Source organism: Equus caballus, chromosome 2 (assembly GCF_041296265.1).
Source record: "Equus caballus isolate H_3958 breed thoroughbred chromosome 2, TB-T2T, whole genome shotgun sequence".
Classification (NCBI taxonomy): domain Eukaryota; kingdom Metazoa; phylum Chordata; class Mammalia; order Perissodactyla; family Equidae; genus Equus; species Equus caballus.
This window is the reverse complement of record NC_091685.1, coordinates 28,184,740-28,205,368: the sequence shown is the minus strand read 5'-3', so window position 1 is coordinate 28,205,368 and position 20,629 is coordinate 28,184,740. Positions and strand designations below refer to the sequence as shown.

At 54.0% G+C, this 20,629-nt stretch overlaps 1 protein-coding gene across 10 annotated transcripts; it reads right to left on the bottom strand.

Moving 5' to 3' along the window:
* Positions 1 to 1,875: 1,875 nt before the first annotated feature.
* FGR (FGR proto-oncogene, Src family tyrosine kinase) lies at positions 1,876 to 20,259 on the bottom strand. 10 transcript variants are annotated; one of them, XM_070250296.1, is made up of 13 exons: positions 19,864 to 20,259; positions 11,940 to 12,002; positions 10,726 to 10,958; positions 10,105 to 10,207; positions 9,251 to 9,349; positions 6,123 to 6,226; positions 5,754 to 5,903; positions 4,992 to 5,147; positions 4,716 to 4,895; positions 4,091 to 4,167; positions 3,691 to 3,844; positions 2,779 to 2,910; positions 1,876 to 2,669 (listed from the first exon to the last, which is right to left on the bottom strand). In XM_070250296.1, the coding sequence occupies exons 3-13, from the start codon at positions 10,943 to 10,945 to the stop codon at positions 2,461 to 2,463; spliced, it is 1,584 nt and encodes a 527-aa protein (XP_070106397.1). In that variant the 5' UTR covers positions 10,946 to 10,958; positions 11,940 to 12,002; positions 19,864 to 20,259; the 3' UTR covers positions 1,876 to 2,460. The 10 variants fall into 10 exon arrangements, with proteins under 10 accessions (XP_070106397.1, XP_070106427.1, XP_005607357.1 ...); XM_070250326.1 differs by having other exon boundaries at positions 10,726 to 10,955; positions 19,864 to 20,023; XM_005607300.4 differs by lacking the exon at positions 19,864 to 20,259 and adding an exon at positions 19,293 to 19,732.
* Between the last annotated feature and the right edge of the window lie 370 nt (positions 20,260 to 20,629).

The window sequence follows — 20,629 nt, the reverse complement described above, 5'->3', positions numbered from 1 at the left end:
CCACGTACGTCCTATAACCTATTTACTCCTTGGGCCTCAGTTTCCTTATTAGTATAATGGAGGTACAATAGATTTCTCCTCACACGGTCCTATGAGGGTTAAATGGCAGCATGCATTGAGTAGGATGCCTGGCATAGAGTAAGTAACTTGTAAATGGTAATGACAAAGAGAGCTAACATGTATTGAACATTTTATTGCCATTTCACAGATGAGGAAATTGAGGCTTAGAGAGATCAATCAATAACTTGCACAGAATCACAGGGCTAGTGATTGGTGGAGGCAAGAGTTACACCAGGCACTAACAGCTCCAGAGCTGAGCTCTTATCTGCTTACTCCACGCCTGGTGGAAACACTGGGCCTCTGGCTTATACATCAGGCTCTTGTGAGTTTGGTTGGCTAGAGACTGTGGCCCTTGGGAAGCCCAGGACCCTGGGAGTTTGAGCGTGTAGAGCTAAGTCTCCTACCCCTGTGACCACCTCTCCAAGCAGCCACTTGGCCTCTCTCCATCTTATTGCTCCCATTCAGCAATTCCCAGTTCAGGGCTGAGGACAGGGAGCTCTCAATCTGCATTGGCCACCTTGTCCCCTTTTCTTTAGGTCACTCAACTTGGTGTGTGTGTGTGGGGGCGGGGGTTCCAAAGAATCTTTCTCCCAATGTCTAGAGGGAGGAGGATCCTCGAAACATCCAGCTGGGGCAGATATGATCTCTTCCCTAAGCACAGAGGCAGTGAGGTCTGGTAGAAAAATCACGGGCCTTGGTGTGAGACCTGGGTTCAAATCCCAGCTCGGTCCCATACTTCTGTGTTACATCACATACATGAGGGGTTACATGACGTATGTCATGTAACCGCTGAGCCTCAGTGTCCTCCTCTGTACCTGGGGGCTGATCATAGAACCAGATTCAGGACTGCATCAAGTGAAAAGATGGATGTAAACACATCCGGTATTCAGCAGAAACTTAATGCGTTATTATTATTGCTATTATTTCTCCCAGCCTGACCGTGAACTCCTTCAGGACGGGTACGGACGGTCTTCTTATTGTTTGTGTTCCTTGGTTCTGCACAGCAAATGGCCCTCCGCAGACTTAATGCCTAGTAATTGTTTGCCAGTTTCAGCAGTGACTCCCAGCTCCCAGAATCTTTCCCCGTCCATTCCCAGAGTAGGTCAGTGTCAACGCTTTCCTGACAGGAGAGGTGGGAATCCTTATTCCCTGTTCCTCTTGTTTCCACAAGGAGCCACATCAGCTGCCAGAGTCTCTCAAGGGGGATCCAGGGGGTGGGCCAACTCTTCATTGCACAGACGCATGGCAGGCTGTTTAGAACCCCTAGTCCCTGCCCGCTACACGCCAGTAGGAGCCCCAAGTCCTCGCGACAAACAAAACTTGTCTCCAAACCTCTTCAAAAGCCCCCTAGGGGGCAGAGTTGCCCCAAGTGAAACCCAACGAGCTGGACTCACTCTCTGGCCTCTCCCCTCCCCTCTCTTCTGTTCTGGGGAGCTGCAGCCAGCCCACTGTGCTCTCACCCCTGCCCCTGTCCAGGGAGGCCTAAGGTTCTGCTGTGGAGCCTGTGGTGAACAGTAAATCTGCTAAAGTCAACTAAAGAACCAGCAAACCCACTGCACACAGACTGAAAGCCACATCAGGCATGTAGGGGACATTCTGATCTCCAGTTGCCTGTCTTCTGTATCCATCTCTCACCTTGTCCTTAAACTCACATGGACACAAGCATCAGGACTCTTGGGTGTCCTAAAACACACCTTGGGTGCCCTGTGCTTAGTAGCCTTAGGGTGCTTTCTCACCTCCCCTGCATCCCAGCAGCCAAAGCAGCACCCCCCCTCCCACTGACCACCACCCCTCCAAGGAAGGGATTCTCATGGCTCAAGGATTCATATTTTCATTTTCTTATTCATGAAATCAATAAACACACACATGATTTGAGAGGTTGGGAGCCATCAGGAACCCTCTCCCTAGCTCTGGACTTGGACCCCAGCCCTAGACTACAGCGTCCACCCAACAGGAAAGGTATCCAGCAGAGACTTTCCCTGTCTCTGTAACTTACAGACACAAGAGAACTGAGTAGGAGGTGAATTCTGGGGGCCTGGCTCAGGGTGGGATGACAGGGTAGGAAAGCAGGGATAGGAGACAAGTGAAGAAAAGGATATACAGTTTTATAAATAACTAGACATGGTCTGAACATATCTTTTTTTGGAGAGGGGGACAGGAAGGCTAAAGGCACGCAGGAGCCTAAGTGGGAAGGGGGGAAATAGTGCTTGAGGCCAGAGTAGGTGAAGGATGATCTCTGAGCCTCGATTTGCCCCATCTTTAAAACGAGTGAGTTGCCCTAGATGGTGTCAGAGCAATTTGCTTGCGCTGACATGCTAGGACTCTCCAGGCTTCTAAGCCAGGGGCCTTGGGACCAGGGCCCTGTAGATTGGAAGGGGCTGGCGGGCACCTCCAGAGAGGCTATGTCTGATCCCCAGGCTGGTACTGGGGTTCTGTGGAGGTGAAGTAGTCCTCCAGGAAGGACTGCAGGTACTCGAACGTAGGCCTCTCTTCCGGGTCCAGACGCCAGGTTTGCTCCATGGCCTCGTATAGGGACGCTGGGCAACCGGGGGGGCACGGCATGTGGTATCCGTGCTCCACCTGTTCCAACACTTCTCGGTTATTCATGCCTGGAGGGTGGGGCTCCATCAGTCAGGGGGCAGAGCCCCTCCCAAAGAGACAACCAGGAGGAAGCCCTTTCCCATAGCCACCCCTCCACCTCCTCATCCCCCAGCCAACCTGGGTAGGGGACCCGGCCCTTGCTGATGAGTTCAGTGAGCAGGATCCCAAAGGACCACACATCTGACTTGATGGTGAATCTGCCAAAGAGGGCAGCCTCCGGGGCTGTCCACTTGATGGGGAACTTGGCCCCTGGAGAGATTGGGGGAGAAGGGAAAGTTAATGAGGGAGTCCCTAGAAACAGCTGTATTAAAAGAATGGTGTCTTTAGGATTGGGGACCCTGAGGACAGAGGTCTCTGGGCATAACAGAAAGGACCTGGAATCTAGCCAGGACTTACTGTGCATCTAGTATAGTGCTAGGCACTTTACAAACGTTGTAATAATTCTCATAATAATAACGGCTAACACGTGTATAGCCTTTACCACGTGCCAGGCACCGTTTTAAGTGATTTACATAATTAACTCATTTAACTCTCACAAAAGCTGTGTGAAGTGGATATTATTACTATCCCCATTGTACAGATGAGGAAAAGGAGGCCCTGAGTAGTTAAGTAACTTGCCCAGATCACACAGCTTCTAAGTGGCTAGGATTCCTACCCAGGCATGCTGGCTACAGAGTTCAGGCTACTACAGTCTACTGTCTTTCACTTGAGAATTATAGCAGTGCCTGGCACATAGTGCATGCTTGATAAATATCTGTTGACATATTGTTGTCTGAATATTTTCATTTTACAGATGGGAAAAGACAGCTTAGAGAGGTTAGCTGACTTGCCCAAGGCCACATGGCTGGTAAGTGGAGGAGGTGGGATTTGAACCCAGAGTTGCCTCTTCCACTACATCAGGATGATATGGGATCATAGATCCCACAGATCCCACATGGTCTGGGGATAGGGGGAAGGGTTCCATGTGGGGCCTCATGGCAGTCCCTTGGTGCACTGGGGGCTCCTGGAAGTTGAGGTGAGGCAGGGCACCTTGCCGGGGGTTGTACTCATCATCCTTGATGAGGCGGGCCAGCCCAAAGTCAGCAATCTTGCACACCAGCCGCTCCCCTACGAGGATGTTGGCTGCCCTCAGGTCACGATGGATATAGTTCATGCGCTCCATGTAGGCCATGCCCGCAGCTACCTGGGGGGACAAGGTATGGAGAGATGGGAACACCATGGCTTGTGTGAGAAATCATTTGAAAAACCCACTTTCCAGATGAGAAGACTGAGGTTCAGAGACAGGCAGTACCCTGCCTCAGGTCGCACAGATGATCCAGTGAGTCGGGCTGCACTTCCGGGGATAGGCTAGGTGTTTAAGGGCACAGGGATTTGTGGAAGGTTAGTAAGAGGGGGGATCTGAGAGATAAAGGCTGCTGTCCTAGTTTACCTGGGCTGCCATGTCCACCAGCTGGGGCAGCTTCAAATCCTGACCCTTCCGGTCCTTAAGGAATTCCAGCAAGCTACCTGGGGAGAGGAACTCAGAAAATCAGCCCTAAGACCCTACCCGCAGCTCCAGACCAGCCTTCTCTCGCTTGGCCCCGCCCCCTGCTCCCAGCCCTCCTACCTAGATCGGCCCCTACTCAGGACCCTGCCAGATACCTCAGCCCCTCACAGATCTCGCCCAGGCCAGGCTCCCACAGACACCCTGACTGCCCATGTTTCGCTTCTTCTCTTCCTCGATCCCTCTAGACACGCACCACTCAGACTCCGCCCCAGACCCTTCCTCATCACAGATCCCGCCTTCGCTCACCCAAGCCCCACTCACCAGCTGACCACACCCCCCGACCCCCCAGGCTCCGCCCCCAGGCCCAGATCCCTCCTTGTCTAACTCGGGCCTGGCCACACTCCCAGCACCCACATGGCTTCATTCATTCCTCCCCTTACTCAGTCTCTACCCATGGTCCCACGCCCCACCAGAGATCACCACCGAGGTCCCTCCCCTAGAGACACCCACCTTAACGTCGCCCCAAATCCCGCCTCCCCAGACTCCGCCTCCTGACCCCGCCCCTCACCGTGGCACATGAACTCCGTCACGATGTAGATGGGCTCCTCCGACACCACCGCGTACAGCTGCACCAGCTTGTCATGCCGCAGCAGCTTCATGACCTGCGCCTCCGCCAGGAAGGCCTTTGGGGACATGGTACCTGGCTTCAGCGTCTTCACTGCCACCTTCGTGCTGCCATTCCACGTGCCTGCAGGGTGGTCACGGCTCGTCAGGACCCACTCCCCGCCCGCCCAAGCCTTCGCCCCAGCCCCAGCCCCGGCCCCTGCCCCCAGGATCTCCGTACCCAGCCACACGTCGCCGAAGCAGCCAGTGCCCAGCCGGCGCTCGAGCGCGATGGAGCTACGGCTGATCTCCCAGGCGTCCTTGGCCAGGCCCAGGGTCTGCGGCCTCATGGTGGTGCAGGCCGCCGTCAGCAGGTGGCACAGTCCATCGTTTACCTCTGTGGGGGGGCAGTCGGAGGTCACTGTCAGGCCAGGATGCCCCACACATCTCACCCCAGCCCCCAAGATCAGTTATAAGGAACTGGGCCACAGGTGAGGTCACAGGCCAGGGAAAAAGTGGCACCAAGAGGGAGAGATGATCCCTGCAAGAATTGGGGGCCTCCCCAAAGGGATCCAGCTGGGCCTCCAAGGATAAGGTGGGATTCTGACAGGTGGAAATGGAGTTGAGGATTCCAGACAGAGGTGTGGACATGAGGCCCTCACCCTTCCATGGACCTCATCCGTGGCCTAACCAACCAAAGCAGAAACCCGGGCATCACTTCCCACCTTCCCCTTAATCCCACAGCCCATCTTCCAAGACAGGCCTATTCGGCCTCCTACCCAGCTCAGACGTTAGGGGGCTCCATTTGGCCATGGACAACCTCACGCCTGTTTCCTCTGGAACCCTACAGAGCAGGATCCTGGGCTGGAAACCCAGACTCTTGAGTTCTAGTTCTGTCTTGGCTGCTCCAGCTTTGGGAGGCCCTTCCCTTCTCTGGGCCTCAGTCTCAGCAGGTTGGTTCAGGGATCTGAAGCACGTGTCAGCCCTGAGGGCTCGCCCTCACCAGTGTAGTGCTGTACCAGCTCCTGCACCGAGTCGAACTGGGTCCGAGTGGTGATGTAGTAGCCACCTGTGTCCAGCTTTCGGATCTTGTAATGCTTCACGTGATCACCTCTGGCCTCATCCCAATCTCGGATGGACAGGGAGTAGGCACCTGTGGGCAAGGTCACCTTCAGGCCTGCTTTCTTCCTTGCCCCCAGTCTGGGAGCCCAGAGAGGCCCAAAAGGCTGGGAACTCTGAAGTTGGACAGCCACATTCCTTAAACCCTGTCCCAGTCTTGGCCCTGACCCAAGCCCCACCCCACACCTCCTAGTCCCATCCTAATGGCTAGGCTTCCCAGTTGCCCCTTCCCAGGCCTTGGTGCAGCCCCCACCTTTGGTGGTCTCGCTCTCTCGAATGAGAAAGGCACCCCGAGGATTGCCGGGGGAGAGCAGCTGCCTCTCCGCATCCTTCCTCCCGATCTTTCCAAAGTACCACCTGTTAGGAAGGGCCAGCAAGAGTCAGGAACACCCCGTTCAACCCCCCACTCCGCGTCCTGGGAAAAGTCACCCCACTAGCCAACATTCAATTTCCTCACCCGGGAAACGGGGTTCATACACCTGCTTCACAGCCTGGTCGTGAGGATCACAGAGAAGGGGAGTGTACAATGCCTGGCACATGGTAGGTGCCCAAGAAAGGGTCGGCGTCTCTCCTCCATTCTCTGGGTTTCTCTTGAATTAAAATGGCTAGGAGTTCAGTTACCAGGGACCTCAACAGGGTGCCACCAGCATTAGTCCATCTCACTATGGCCCTCCTTGGTCTCATTTTACAGGGGAGGAACTTGAGGCTCAGAGAGGGGAAGTGACCGGTCTACAGGCTGGCTGATGAGCTCCGCCTAGAACCCTTTGTCACCCACTCTACTTCTTTTTCTACCACGGTGGCAATCCCTCAGATCCCTTTCCCCACACCGTCCTCAAACCTTTTCCTCCAGAACAACACCCATTCCTGCTTCTCTTCCCCTCTGTCCAACTGCTCCTGCCCGGCTCTGACGGCTGCTTTTCCTCCACTTTCTGAAATTTGGTTGTTGTTCTAAACCTCAACTTCAATCTCAGGCCTCAAGCCTTCCTGTTTTCTCTTGGATATTCTTCCAGGGGCTGGATGGAGCCTTAAATCAACTGTGAAAGTACATGGGGGAGTGAAGGGACACAGGTGCCATAGAAAACTCTGATATCATTTGATCACTAAATTGGCCTGTGACCATCTTGGGCTGAATTCAAAGGAGCATAGTTTTCAAAGCAAGGGAGGTGGTGGTCTCAGTGAACTCTGGGATTGTCAATCCACACCTGAGTACTAGGCACAGTTTGGGGAAGGCGTTGGCAAGTGGAATGTGCAGGAGGGTAGGCAGGCTGGGGAAGGAGGAACTGTTGAAGCTGTGTGGAGACAGGACACATCCCCAGGTTTTTTCAAAGACCTGCCCCCACCTACACCCATGACATTAGCTACTTCCTTAATAATTAACATAATAATAACAGCACTAATTTTGTGTCAGGCTCTGCTTTAATACATATGTGTAGTCATTTAATTCTTATAACAATGCTGTGAGGTACATACTATTATTAATGCCATTAGACAGATAACGCCATTAGAGGAAATTGAGATACCTAGTGGTTTAGCAACTTGCCTAAGGCCACAGGGCTCTTAAACAGTGTTGACAGAATAGGAACCCAAGTTGTCTGCTTTAGGGCCTGCTTTCTTAACCACCACACTGCTCTTAACCACCACACGCACTGAGCGCCTCTCAGAACTTCATGACACTGCCCCCAAGATGTGGACACAAGCACGAACCTTCTGCCACCTTCTGCATCACCATCCCCTCCTCTCCTCTATGCCTCCTACCACCCTCCCCAGATGAAAGCCACATCCCACTTGAGCTCTGGACCCCACCCACTCTCCTCTGCTCAGGATACCCCTCCCCCACTGACCAGCCCCCATCTGCAGCCTCTCTGTCCTACCAGCCTCTATATATGCCCACATTTCTTCCTTACCCAAAGGAAACTGTTCTAAGCCCTATCCTGCCATCAACAGTCTGCTATATCTCTCACTTTTCTTTCACTTGAAAAAGCATTTCACACTTGGGTCTCCACTTCCTCACCTCCTACGCCCTCCCAGGCTCTGCTGTCTGGCCTCCACCCCCACTTTACACGGAGAGAGCTTTCACCAAGGTCACCCTCATTGCCAAATCCAGTGGCAGCCTCTGACACTCCCTCTCCTGTTTCCTGAAACTTCTCCTCTGCCCTCCTGCCTGTTCAGACTGGGCCTGGGCTGGTTTTTCAACGGCTTCTTCTCCTTCAAGGGCAGCTTTTCCCAAAGTTGTGTCCTAGGGCCAATCTCTTTCTCTCTCTCCTCCCTCTTTCTTCACCCTCCTATGCAGCTTTAATTATCATCTCTACTCTGAAGAGTCCCAAATTTCCATCCCTGCCCAGGTGTGCCCTCTGCAAGAGCCACAGCAAACAAGCTAAGGAGACTTAGTGCCAATTAGGAAAAGGTGCCCCTTCCTCTGGGCTAATTCAGCGGCATGGCTTGGCGTGGGCTAGGCACTTATACAAAACACGAACGAATCTAACTGCTGACATCTCCACCTGGGGGTTCCTCTCCATGAACCACAACCCAACAAGTCCCCTGCAGGACCCAACCTGCTCCTGCGTGCCCCACTTTAGCAAATGGCACCATCACCCACTCAGTTCCTCAAGAAGACTTTGGGTCACCCTTGATTTCTCCCACTCCCCACAGCCCAATGGCAGATCAGTCACCAGATCCTGGGGACTCCCACTCTGCAATCTCTCCAATCTTGCCTTTTCCCATACATGTATGTATGTGCGGCGATAGAGAAAAAAGCTTTTATGAGCCTCAGTTTCCCCATCTATAAAATGAGGAGAATAGTAATATTGGTGGTGTTTTTGTGAGAATTAAATGAACCAAGACGGATAAAGTACCTGTCACGGTATCTCAACTATATACTGGTACTCCATGAATGATAATTCCCTGCCTCCTTAATAGAATTAAATCTAAGTAATGCCCCAGTGGATTTATTTAGCACTTCACAATTTTTTAAAGCTCAGACACTGTTATTACCACTCAGAGGCAATATCTATAATGCTTAGCAAATGCAGCCAGACCATCTGGGTTCAAATACCAGCTCCGCCAACTTACTAGCCATGTCAACTTGGGCAGGATATTTAATCTCTCTGTGCCTCAGTTTCCTCATTCATAAAACAGGATAATAATAGTTTCTAACTCCTTTAATACACAGAGAGCACTTTGAATAGTGCCCAGAACATACAACGTGCTAGATAAGTATTATCTACGATTTATTATCATCATTTTTATCTTCACAATGACCTTGGAAAATTATAGATAAGGAGACAGGCTCAGAGCGGAGCTGTGACTTGCCCAAGAGATGGCCTTGAGTCTGGACTCCAGGGTCCTGTCCGTAGGGCCGGCCTCCCTCTCACCCCTACTTACTCTTCAGCCTGGATGGAGTCCACAGGGGCCACATAGTTGCTGGGAATGTAGCCAGTTTGTCCAGAGCTGAGGGACCGAGCCTCCCACCAGTCACCCTCACTGCAGGCACAGAACAGGGGATGTCAGTGCAACCCAGCCTCACAGGGGATCAGATGGAGACTGGCCTCGCCAACCCCTCATCTTGGACACACACACCCAAGGGCTTTTGCTCTGCTTCCAGACACTGCAGCTGCCCCAGAAGGACTTCTCTCCACTGAAGGAAAATGTCTGGGGATATCTGGGCCTCCTGGCTTCCTCCTCTGGCTCCTCAGCTGGGCTGGGGGTTGGGTGGACAGCTCACTAAGTCATTTCCTCACTGAAACCCCCCAATGGCTGCATATTTCCTTCTGGATAAAATCCCGACTCCTCAGCATGGCTTAAAAAGCCCTGCAGAATCAGTTCCCACCCGTGTCTCCAGCTTCTGCTCTCTCCGTTCTGCACCTCATACTTTATGATCCACCTAGACTGTACGGCTTGGTGGTTTCCAGAAGCTGTCATTTATTCTCATTCTCTCTCACTCTCTCTTCCTCTTTTCTCACCTCTTCCTTCAATGTCTATTCATTTTTTCTGGTCGCAGCTTAGAAATCACCTTCTCCAGGAAGCCTGCCCTGATCACCACTATCCTGGGGACAATGTTTGGTGTTCTTTCTGGGCCCACAATTCCTCATGTCCCCCCCCCCCAACACACACACATACTGGCAATCACCCAGGGTTGTTATTGTCATGTATCTGTGTCCCCAACTAGGCTGGAGGATAGGGACCAGGTAGGATTCCTCTCTGGGCTATGCCCTGAGCTGGGTGGCCTAGTCACTTACGTGTTATTCAGGATGTGGAACTTCTCGCCCTTGGTGAAGGTAAGGTCATCCTCTGTCCGGGCCTCATAGTCATACAGGGCGATGAACAGGGTCACCCCAGTGCCTGCAGAGTCAGGGCTACTCAGCAGAGCAGGGCATGGGACAGGAGGTACCAAGGGAGCTGAGACCTCCAAGACCCCTAGAGTCCCATTCCCCCGCCAGGTGCTGTGTCTCCCCACTACTGCAGTGCCCTGGTTCCCAAAGGCCTTTGGAGTCCAATGGATTTCTGATTCGGGCTTCACAGCTTGGCTCCCCATGGATTCAGGACACACAACTTCAAGCCCATCCCTCTTACCCTGGGATGTCCCCAGGTCACCCACTCTTCCCCTTCCACACTAAGAAGACTTCCCACTTGCATCTGTCATCAGGGTCCCTCTCTCAGACTGGGGACAGAGCCACATCTTCCCCTCAGACTGGGGCTTCCGAGGGTGGGGCTGTACATACTCCCTCAGACTGAGTGCTGAAAGCAGGGCTGTGACTCCCCCGTCATACTGGAGGCTCCTAGGGACAAGTCCATGTCTCCCATTCCCTCAGGTTCTCCCAGGGTCCAGGCAGTGCCTGCCTCCAGCCCACTGGACTCACCTGAGATGCCCCTGATGGTGCCCGCATCAAGGAAGGCAGAGCTGGCGGGCTGAGGGGAGAAGTTGTTGTAGTTGGGGATATGGGCAAAGGAGGACGAAGGCCGGCCCTGAGTAGGGTCAGGGCCATAGTGATCCGCAGCCCCGTAGCCCCTCAAGTCCCCTTCCAGGCCAGCATCCTCCTTGGGCCCTGGCTCCAACTTCTTGCAGAACACACAGCCCATTCCAGGTGCCCTGCTACAGAATGGAGGTATGCCTCACTCAGGGGCCTCTGCCAGATATGCCACCCTGTGCACACATGCAGGCACATGTGCACGCACACACACATTCACACAGGCATGCAGCTTCCCCTTTCAGGCCTGGAGTTGGGGGTCCTCCCTAGTGAGGGATAAAGGTGGGGCAGGGCCACCACTGACTCTACCTCCAGGCTGCCTTAGTGTGTTTGGAGAAACTACGTGTATCTTCAACGGGTTAGAAGAAAGCTTTTCTGCTTTGGGATGTTGCTTGTGTTTATTTATATATTTCTGCCTCCTATTGCTTCACTATGTTGTGTTTCTGTGACTCATTCAGAGTGCTTGTGTGTGTGTGTGTGTCCTTTGTGAGTCTCTAAGTATTTGTGAGTTTGCTTGTGGGTGTGTGTCTGCGTGGATGTGTGTATATGATTGTGTGTACATGTCTCTGTGCACGTGATGGCTCTGTGTGTATTCGTGTCTGTGTGAATGTGTACGCATATACATGTTTCTGTGTGAGCGTGTAGGTGTGTGCCTCTGTGTTTATATCTCCTTGCATGCAGGTCTGTGTGAGCAGGTGCCTCTGTGTCTGTGTGTCATGACTGTGTGCATAGCCCTGTGTGGGAGTGTATGTGTGTGTGTGTGTGTGTGTATCTGTGCGTGCAGGTCTGTGTAAGTATACATGATGTCTCTGTGTGTACATGTGTGTCTCCCTCTGTGTATGTGAATTTCTATGTATTGATGTGTGAATGTGTGAGAGCTGTGTGCCTGCACCTGGAGAATCCCTGCAGAGGGGGATCAAGGCCATTTCCTGTCGCGGGTCCAGCCTCTGGCCTCTCAAGCTGCTTCATTCTGGCTCCCCCATCTGTTACCTAGCAACAGAGCCCTTGCAGGAGGAGGGGGCTGTGAGGAGTTGTGGGGCCCAGGAGGGCCCCCCCGCCCCGTTTTCTGACCCTGAAAGCCCTCAGTCCCCACTCCCCCAACTCACCCTTCAGGCCCCTACTCCTGGGTCAGCGGGGCTGCCGCATGGTCCTTGGGAGGGGCCAGAGACCTGGGGGCGAGACAGAAGGACATGGAAGATGAAGCCTCTGCCAATGTTCCTGCAAGCCAGCTGCCAGCGCCTGCCCTCTTCAGGAAGCCAGAAGGCCTGGGCTCTGCCCCAGCATGACTTCTGCCTTGATTTTCCTTCCCACCACCCCTGGCCCACTTACACATCCACCCTCACAGAGGACACACCACCCACACTAACTCTCTCATTCACATATCCACCTGACACACCAACACATTAACACACACCAGCACACAGTCACGCAACAACACTCACAGCATACACTTGCATGAGTGTGTTTGCCAACACCACCACACACCAACACAAATGAACTCTCATATGAGTCCGAGTTCTGATGTATAGTAGTACACACACATACATATGTGCGTAGGCTGCCTCTCAGGTACAGGTCAAGAGACTTGTACACTCAGGCACTCATATATTTGTGTTAGACCCATCTCTCCAAGTGGATTTCTATCGAGCCATGCACAGCTCACTCATGGGCCCCTAGTCACTGTCTCCTAAAAACAAGCCCTTCCTTCCCGACACCGCCTCTGCTCCCAGCCTGCGCTGGGCAAACCCCAGAAGCCCCAGGGCCACATCTGGTGGCAGAGCAAAGTGAACACTTACCTCCAGAGCTTGCTCCTATCCCCATATCAGGGAAAGGCCCAGGTCAGAAGCCGAGGCCACCAGGGTCCCTTGGGGAGCCCTCTAAATGAGCCAAGCTTTTCCGGGTAGCTGTGTCCTCTGAGCAACAGGGCAGGCAGGTCATTGAGCAAGGGCTCCCCACACCCCGCCAGAAACTCTGCCATTGCAACACCCAGAGAGGAACTGCTGGGGACAGGGCTCGGTTTCCTAAGATGTGAGGGGAACGGAGAGGTGGGGCTGATCCAGTGGACCCTGATCTCCCCCAGAGGGGCTTGAGGGCCTTTGGGACAAGGGCCCCCACGTTGCCTTTTTTGACCCCTGAGTCCAGTTCCCCTTATGGATATCCTCCTCCTCTTCTCTTTGGGTCCTGTGCCTTCTAGCCAGCACCACTCACCTCTTCCAGGAAGCCTTCCTGGACCCACCAACTCTAGTTGCCTAGCCGATGGCTCTGTCACATCAGTGCCCTCTAGCCCCACCAGCCCTTCTCACCCTTCACTGCAGCTCTTCTCCCATGTGTATGGGGGAGGGGGACAACACCCGTGTGGTGAACTGTGAGGCGGGCTGTGGTGACAGCCCTAAAATAGCCCCTGTTCACCAAGCCATTGCAGAGATCTTCACCTCAGGAGCCTCCCCTGGGGTGAAACCACTGAGTCTGAAAGGCTCCAGGATGTTGCAGGGCTGGTTAGGGCCAAGGAGAGAATAGAGGTACGTGGGGAGTGGTATCCAGGGCACAGGGAAGGGATTTCCGGCACCGAGGGGACAGATGGGGTAAGATGAAAACAAGGGTTACAGGGTGAGAATGGAGGTCTTCTCACAGGAAAACATATGTGCACATCTCAGACGGTCACAAGGCCTACACTCAGATCCACACAGCCCTCCTGACATATTCTTGGACACACACATTACCTCAGCTCCACACAGCACCTCACAGTGACTCTGAGCTCCTCTGTACGGATTCACAGACACATACATCTTCAAGGATTCCCACACTCCCATATACACACACCTCCGGCCCTCCCCCATCTACACACAGACACACACACACACACACCCACGCACACACAGCCTCTCCACAAGAATAGCATACACAGAATTTATAGCACTTCCTACGTGCCAGCCACTGGATTAAACATTTTACATATATTACCTCATTTTATCCTCATAACAATGCTATGAGGTAAGTATTATTATTATTGTCGACAAGGCAACTGAGGCAGAGAGGTTTAGAAACTTGTCCAAGGTCACACAGATCCTGGTATTGGGCTCCAGAATCAGAGACACTTCTCTCCATTATCTGTCACAGACATGATAATTACAGCCATTCCTGAAAGCCCACAGGGACACACAGAGACACACAGAGTCCTCCCCCAAGTCACAGACCCACACAGAGTTCCCCTGCGACACAAACTTATACAGCCTCTTGGGTCTCCACATAGATACAATGTTGCCGCTTCCAGGAACATATTGCCACACTGTTTTTAAATCAGCCTAAAGGGAGCCCCAAATTCTGCATGCCTGGAACGGGGTGGGTGTTCAGAAACTGTCAACCTCTGAGAAGGAGTTGGAGGGCTCTGTGGCCTGAGGAAGGGCCCTGGCAGGGCTGACAGTGTGGGCAGAAGGCAGCGGAAGACAGTTCTCAGGGCTTTGCACTCCCGGCCTTGATGGGGACCAGACCCCTGGGCTGGGCCTGGCACTCTGCGCAGCAGTGTGCTGATAGGGTGGGGGATGTGGGGCAGAGGGTCTGGCATCTGCATAGCCCAAGGCAGTGAGGGGGCCACATTGAATGTGACCATGTTCATGTGGTTTTGTTAGAAGAGTGAACCAGATGGGGAGAGACAGAAAAAGAAAAGGCAGAGACCAACAAAGATGGAGAGATATAGAGAGACATAAAAACAGAGAGAGAAAAGGAAGAGACAGGGACAAAGAGAAACACTGTGGTGTGCTGGTGTACTGACTCTTAAAAAAGAAAAAAAAAAAAGGCCCTGATTTGGAGCATTTGCTGATTTCCATGGTGTAAATAGTCCCACCATGGCTGACTTCAAGTTACCGAAGTGACTTTCTGAACGCAGGGCTGGGAAGAGATTTGCAGACTCAGCTCCCCAGGGCCAGTCCTAGCTGGCTCCAGCACATCACTGCCAGCAAGAAACAAAAGAAAGAGAGACAAACAGAGATGGAAATGGGAAGAAGAGAGACAGAGACAGAAGAAGAGAAAAGCAGAGATGAAGAGAAAGAGCCAGGGACAGATCTGAGAACTAAAGAGACAGAGAGCAAAGGAGAGAGAGGGAGCAGGTTGCGTCCTCTCTGCTCAGGCATCTGCCTGAATATAGCCGCCAGGACTCTTCCTCCTCACCTAGCTCTGATCCCAGCTAGTGCCACCAATTCTTCGGAGAGTGATTTGACTTCCTAGGAAACTGGGTGGCAATAACTATTAGTTTAAAAGTGCTAATTTATTAAACAGCTACTCAGTGCCTGGCACTGAGCCAAGCAATTCCCATACATGATCTCATTTAGTGACCCTAAGAGGTAGGTTTTATGATTGCCAATTTTCCAGATAGGGAAACTGAGTCACAGAGACGTTAAGTAACTTCCCCAAGATTACATAACGAGTAAGAGGAAGCTAAAATGCAGCCCCAACAAATATGGCTCCAAAGACCACCATAAGCACTGTTCTATTTTGTCTTCTTAGTAGAAGCAAAACAAGCATGACAGTGTGCCAAGCCCTGTGCTACATGCTCTATGTCCTCATTGCAGCCCAGAGAGGGGAAGTGACCTGCTCGGGGTCTCTTAGGCAAACACTGATTTTCACAGCCCTCAAACCTGAATCCACGTTTCTTTTTGCTCCGTGCTGAACTTGGCTGCCTGCTAACACCAGAAAGGCAGCAGCTCAAAGAGTAGCCACAAGGATCCTCGTCACCGTAGGGACTCGGGCCTGTTTATGAATATGCCTCTTAAACACCTGCTTGACAGGAATCCGATTCCAGAGCCTCGTCTGGGTCAAAATCAGCTTGTGGGTGTCAGAGCTGAGGTGCAACACTGGACCGTGGCGCTCCTGCTTTCAACCTCTCCCTCTGCATGGCCCTCCCAGCTCTGTTCTTTATATTATATTATTAGCTCTGGAACTTTGGATGAATGACATAAACCCTCTGAGCCTCAGTTTTTGCACCTGTACCTTCTGTGCAGTTCTTGGGAAGACTGGAAGAGATGTGGCTCTTGCCCAGTGTGCAGTGGCCAAGTGAGGCTGAAAACCACAAGCAGCAAAGCTAGACTGGCCCCCAGGGACCATTTATCAGTCCGTCCTCTTCTTGCCTATAGGGGGGAAGTGGCTTGCTCGAGGTTAAACAGCCAGACAGGGGATTCAAAGCCAGAACTATTAATTCAGGTCCAGAGTTCTGTTCCCGGCACTGCGGCTGTGTTCCGCACAGCCTGAGCAGGAGGTCATGCTGTCCCTGACTGGTGAACGTCATATTCCCTACCTAGTCCCCGGCCAAGTGAACATACCTCTCCTGCCATATGGCAGCTGGCCACTCGGCAGGGAACCTGCCTCCTGCACACCCTACTCCTACACACAGGAGCCCAGGCCCACCTATCCTTTCTTGAGGTCCATACTTCCCAAAGCCAGGTCAGGGCTTTGATGTAGACACTGGACGTCCTGCTCCCTGCAACCCCTGCCAAGTATCTGTGGGATCTGGATATTCAGGCCCAAATTCTACCTGGCCTTACAACTAGCTCAAGATGTCACGCAAGTCAGTTCACCACTCTGAGCTAGCTTCTTTGCCTAGAATATAGGAATATAAATCTCCACCATACGGGGTTGCTTCTGAGCATCAAATGCGGTCAAGCCCCTGAAAGCACCAGGCACACAGTAAGTGCTCAGTGAACTTTCACTTCTGCTCCTTTCCCTTGAGGAAGGCCCCTCCAAGGCCAAGGGAGGAGGAGTGGGGGGGCTGAGAAGAAAGAGAAGTTCCCAGGGTGAGGTGGGAGGGCTGAGCTGGCGCAGCCGCCTGGGGGATTTTACCAAAAGGGAACTGGGACTTTGGGCAGTGGCAGGAAACCACCATCCTGCAAGAGTTCCGGCTTCTCTTCAGGGCTCTGGGCTGGCCAGGGGCAGGGCACAAGTCTCAGGCCGATTCCACTCGTCCAAGACCTGACTCTCCTGACCGAAGCTTCCATCCCTCACCCTCAGAGACCCTGCCCTCCTCACTGACCTCCACTGCCCTTGCTGAGCCCGCATCTCCTTCCCTGAAGCCCCTACTTCTCATTGAACCTCCAACCATTGCGCATCATCCTTTCTTGAGGCCTTTCAACCCCCCACCCCTGAACACCCAGGGGCTAAGAAGACATACCCCAGTCCAATCCACTCTCTGGTGGGGCCAGGTGTGTGGTGGCCAGAGGTGGGGAAGGGAAGGGGGAAAGGGGGCCTATCTTTACCACATTAGCTTTACCTTCCACACAGTCCTGAGGGTGTCAGCTGAATTTTCTCTACTTCTTGCATGTAAAAGTGGTTTCTCATCTGTTGCTGAAAACTCACCCACCAGCCTCTAAAACAGAGGTCTTTAGGAATTCAAGATTCTTGGGCGACGGGAGCCATGAGTGGTCTAGGGAGAGCTGAGAGAATAGGAGTCTAGATTCCGCAGTGTGACCAGACACTCGCCGGGTCCCGCCTTAGGCCAGCCTGGTCTGCTCTGTGTAGAAAGGGCTCTGGCTACTCCTTCCCCAGCTCTGGGGTCCCCCTACCCAGCCTCTCAAGGTCTGGCCACTTCCTTTGCCACGTGAGCCCCAGGTGGCTGTGGAGAACACCTGAACACCCACACATATGCTCACACGCTCGTGCTCATTCACTCAAAGCCCAAACCATATTCACGAACGCTCTCACCCCCTCACTCACAGCCCCATGCCCACTGTGGGGCACAAGGCAGCGCTGAAGCCCATGACGCGAACCCCATGCCTTCTCTCTCACCCACTCCCCTCTCCAGAGAGCTGCGTGGGATTTGGTGGCGATGAGGAGGGAGCTCAGGCATCACCTCTGGCTACTTCCTTCACCACATCAGGGACAAGATGCCCTGGACTCCAAATCTCTACTGCCGGCCCTGTCAGTCAGTGACTCCCAAACCCCCATCTTCCCACCTGTGAGGTAGAAACAGAGCCCTGCTCTCCCGCCACCACCACAGATGGAAGGAGGCCAAAAGACTCAGGGATCACTGGGTGTGGCACCATGGGGGTAGGGGACAGATCTAAAACCTGCTGACTTTCCCAGGATGAGCCCTAAATATATCCACAAACATTTACTTATTTATTAGACGTCAACTATGTGCTGGTCCCAGGAGGCCCTGTCAGGCTTTGAGGTGCCCCTCCATGCTTTTGAGAAGGTGAAGGAGAGGCTCCCCAGTCGGTGAAGACTCTTTACCCCTCCAGGGCACTAGGTAAAAGCTGCTTTCTCCCTGATTCTCCTGACTGGGGATGGGGTGGGGAGAGGGGCTGGGTAGGGGCAGAGATAATATCTCCCCATAATTCAAATGAGGAAAATGAGGCCCAGAGAAGCCCCATACTTGCCTAAAGCCACAGAGCAATCAAGGGTGCAGTCTGGCTAAGTCCCTGAGACTGCACATTCTCCACCCCAGGATCCCTGAACACTGAGCATCATCGCCTTACTCTTCTGCGGGGCAACCTGCCCTCGACTAAAGACCCAAAATGGGGGCGGAGTTGGGACCAAAAGGGGCTGCGCGGGCAATAAGCCCAACTGCAGCCAAGCGCGGGTTTCTGCCTCTCCGCCCTCTTGTTGCCATGGAGACAGCCCCTCCCGGCAATCGCGGTCAAAGGCAGGATTTCCGTCGGGGCGGCCAGCAATTCCCGGATCCCGAGGGGAACGTGGACCGAGACCGCCACCGCGGGCGGGGAGGGGGCACCCAGAGAGGCCAGCCCTGCTGAGGGCGGGGACTTCCCCAGGAAGCCGGGACCCACGCCTCTAGCGCCTTGGAGGAGTCCCCTCGCCACCCGGGACCCGCCCACCAGCGCGGGGGCGGGATGGTCTTGGGGGCCGCATCCCGGGTACAGGCTTCACCTCCGACTTCTGGCGATTCGGGATAGGGGACTTCCTGGACCGCCGGAATTGCGCCCCACATCCTGCATCCTCCAGAAGTGGTTCTCCTTGACCCCTTTCGGGCAAGCTCCTTCACCTGGTCCTCCCAGTCTCCCAACTTAGTCCCCCTCTTCCAGACCCTCAGTTTCTCCCCAAATCCTCACTTTCAAGGTCCCCTCAATTTCCTCTCCAACCCCTTTTGGGAGTCCCCTTAGTCCTTCTCCCCCAACTCAGCCCCCTTCCCAAATTCTATCAATCTTGGTCTACAGGTTTCCCTTCGTTTTCCCCACCAGACCTTTATTGGGGGTCCCTTTAGTCTGCTTTCCTATGTTCCCTCAGCCCCCTCCCTAAATTTTATCAGTCTCACTATCCAGGTCTCCTCAGTTTTCCTCCTAAGGTCCTTTTTGGAGTGAGGCCCCTTTGGCCCTCGACTCCCTCAGCTACCCTCTCCCCCCACCAAGCTCAGGCTGACTCCCCCCCGCCCTCGCCCCAGCGCTCCCCCGGGGCCGCGGGCGGGCCGGGGGCGGGGCACCGCGCGGCTCCTCCAGCCCCACCTGACGGCCGCCTACCTGGTCCCAGGGGAGGCCGCCTCTGAAGGACCCCGGCGCCAGCCAGCCCGGGCTCCCAGCAGCCACGAGTGCCGACGTGGGGGTTCGGGGAACTGGGGTGCTGCCCGCCTCTGACCGCCGCCCCCTCTGGGCAGGGAGGAGGAAGCCGCCTCGGACTTCTCTTATTGCAGCCGCGGCGGCAGTGGCGGCGGCGGCGGGGAGAACTCGCAGTCACGCCCCAGCCCCAAGCCAGCTGCCCGCAGCGGGGAGGGGCCCTCAGATCCCAGGCCCGCCCGCCCCCACTTCCCGCCTGCCCCGGGTTACCGGGGGTCGGCTCTCCCAGCCCTCTCCCTGCACCCCAGCTCCACCCCCCAGATCTAAACCGCCAGCACTGCCTGCCCGAAGGCCCCCAACAAAGGGGCAGGTTCTTCACCCCCAGAAGCACCTGCTCTTTTAGAATCATTGCATTTGAGGTTAAGACGAGCTTTTCTCTATCGCTGAAGGGCCCCCTCCCCCCCCCCTACGCTTTTGCAGCTGGGAAAACTGAGGACCAGATGGGGACAGGCCTTACCCAAGTTCTCAGTCAGTTTACCTCAGAATGTTGTCACGAGAGCCACTGCAGACCCGGTCACCATGTCTTTGCCGTCCTCAGGGGCTGGGCACTGGGGATGGGGATGCTGGACAATGGGGAGCAGCAGGAGACCCTTCCCTTAGGAAACTGCTTTTCAGAGGAATCAGCCCTCAGGCCACACTAGAGGGGGCGGGGTGTCAGCCTCCCACCCACACCCAGGTTTTAGAAAAACTGAGTAGCTTCCTCTGTCACGGTTCCAGCCTTTCCAACTAGCAGGGATCCCTGACCCCCCTCACCCTGGCTTTCAGTCCCTCCTCCCACCACTGTTACTTCTTCAGCCTTAAACCAAGGACCAGGAAGATTCCTCCTGTCTGGGGAGGAAGAGATGTGTGTGGGAGGGCTGTTTGGTGGAGAAGTATGTGTGTTGGAATACGGTGGGGAAACAGGGAGAGTGTGTAAGCACAGATGTGTGTGTGTGTGTGTGAGATTGTAGGCAAGGAACACAGTGACAGCAATTTTGGAATCAACAACTGGGACACATTACCCAGGCGTGAGTGTTTCTGTGTATGATCAGGGATATGTGTAAATGCCTGTGTGTGTGCTCAGGTGTGGCCCAGTGTGATTGTGGGATGGCAGAGAATGGTGGGATGCAGCTAAGAATGCTTTTCTCCCAGAAAAATGGGAGGAGGGATGGGGAGGAAGACACAGGGGAGGAGGTCGAGGTGCAGGAATGTGGGAAGGGTGGTCTCTCCCTGGCTGGGCACCATCACTTCCACCATCAGGCAGT

Excerpts from the sequence above, each read along its gene's own strand:
- FGR (XM_070250296.1), bottom strand. The coding sequence starts at position 10,945 with ATGGGCTGTGTGTTCTGCAAGAAGTTGGAGCCAGGGCCCAAGGAGGAT. Across the intron at positions 10,208-10,725 it reads CACCATCAGGGGCATCTCAG|GCACTGGGGTGACCCTGTTC; the intron begins GTGAGTCCAGTG and ends CTGACTCTGCAG. Across the intron at positions 6,227-9,250 it reads GACTCCATCCAGGCTGAAGA|GTGGTACTTTGGAAAGATCG; the intron begins GTAAGTAGGGGT and ends CCTTCCTAACAG.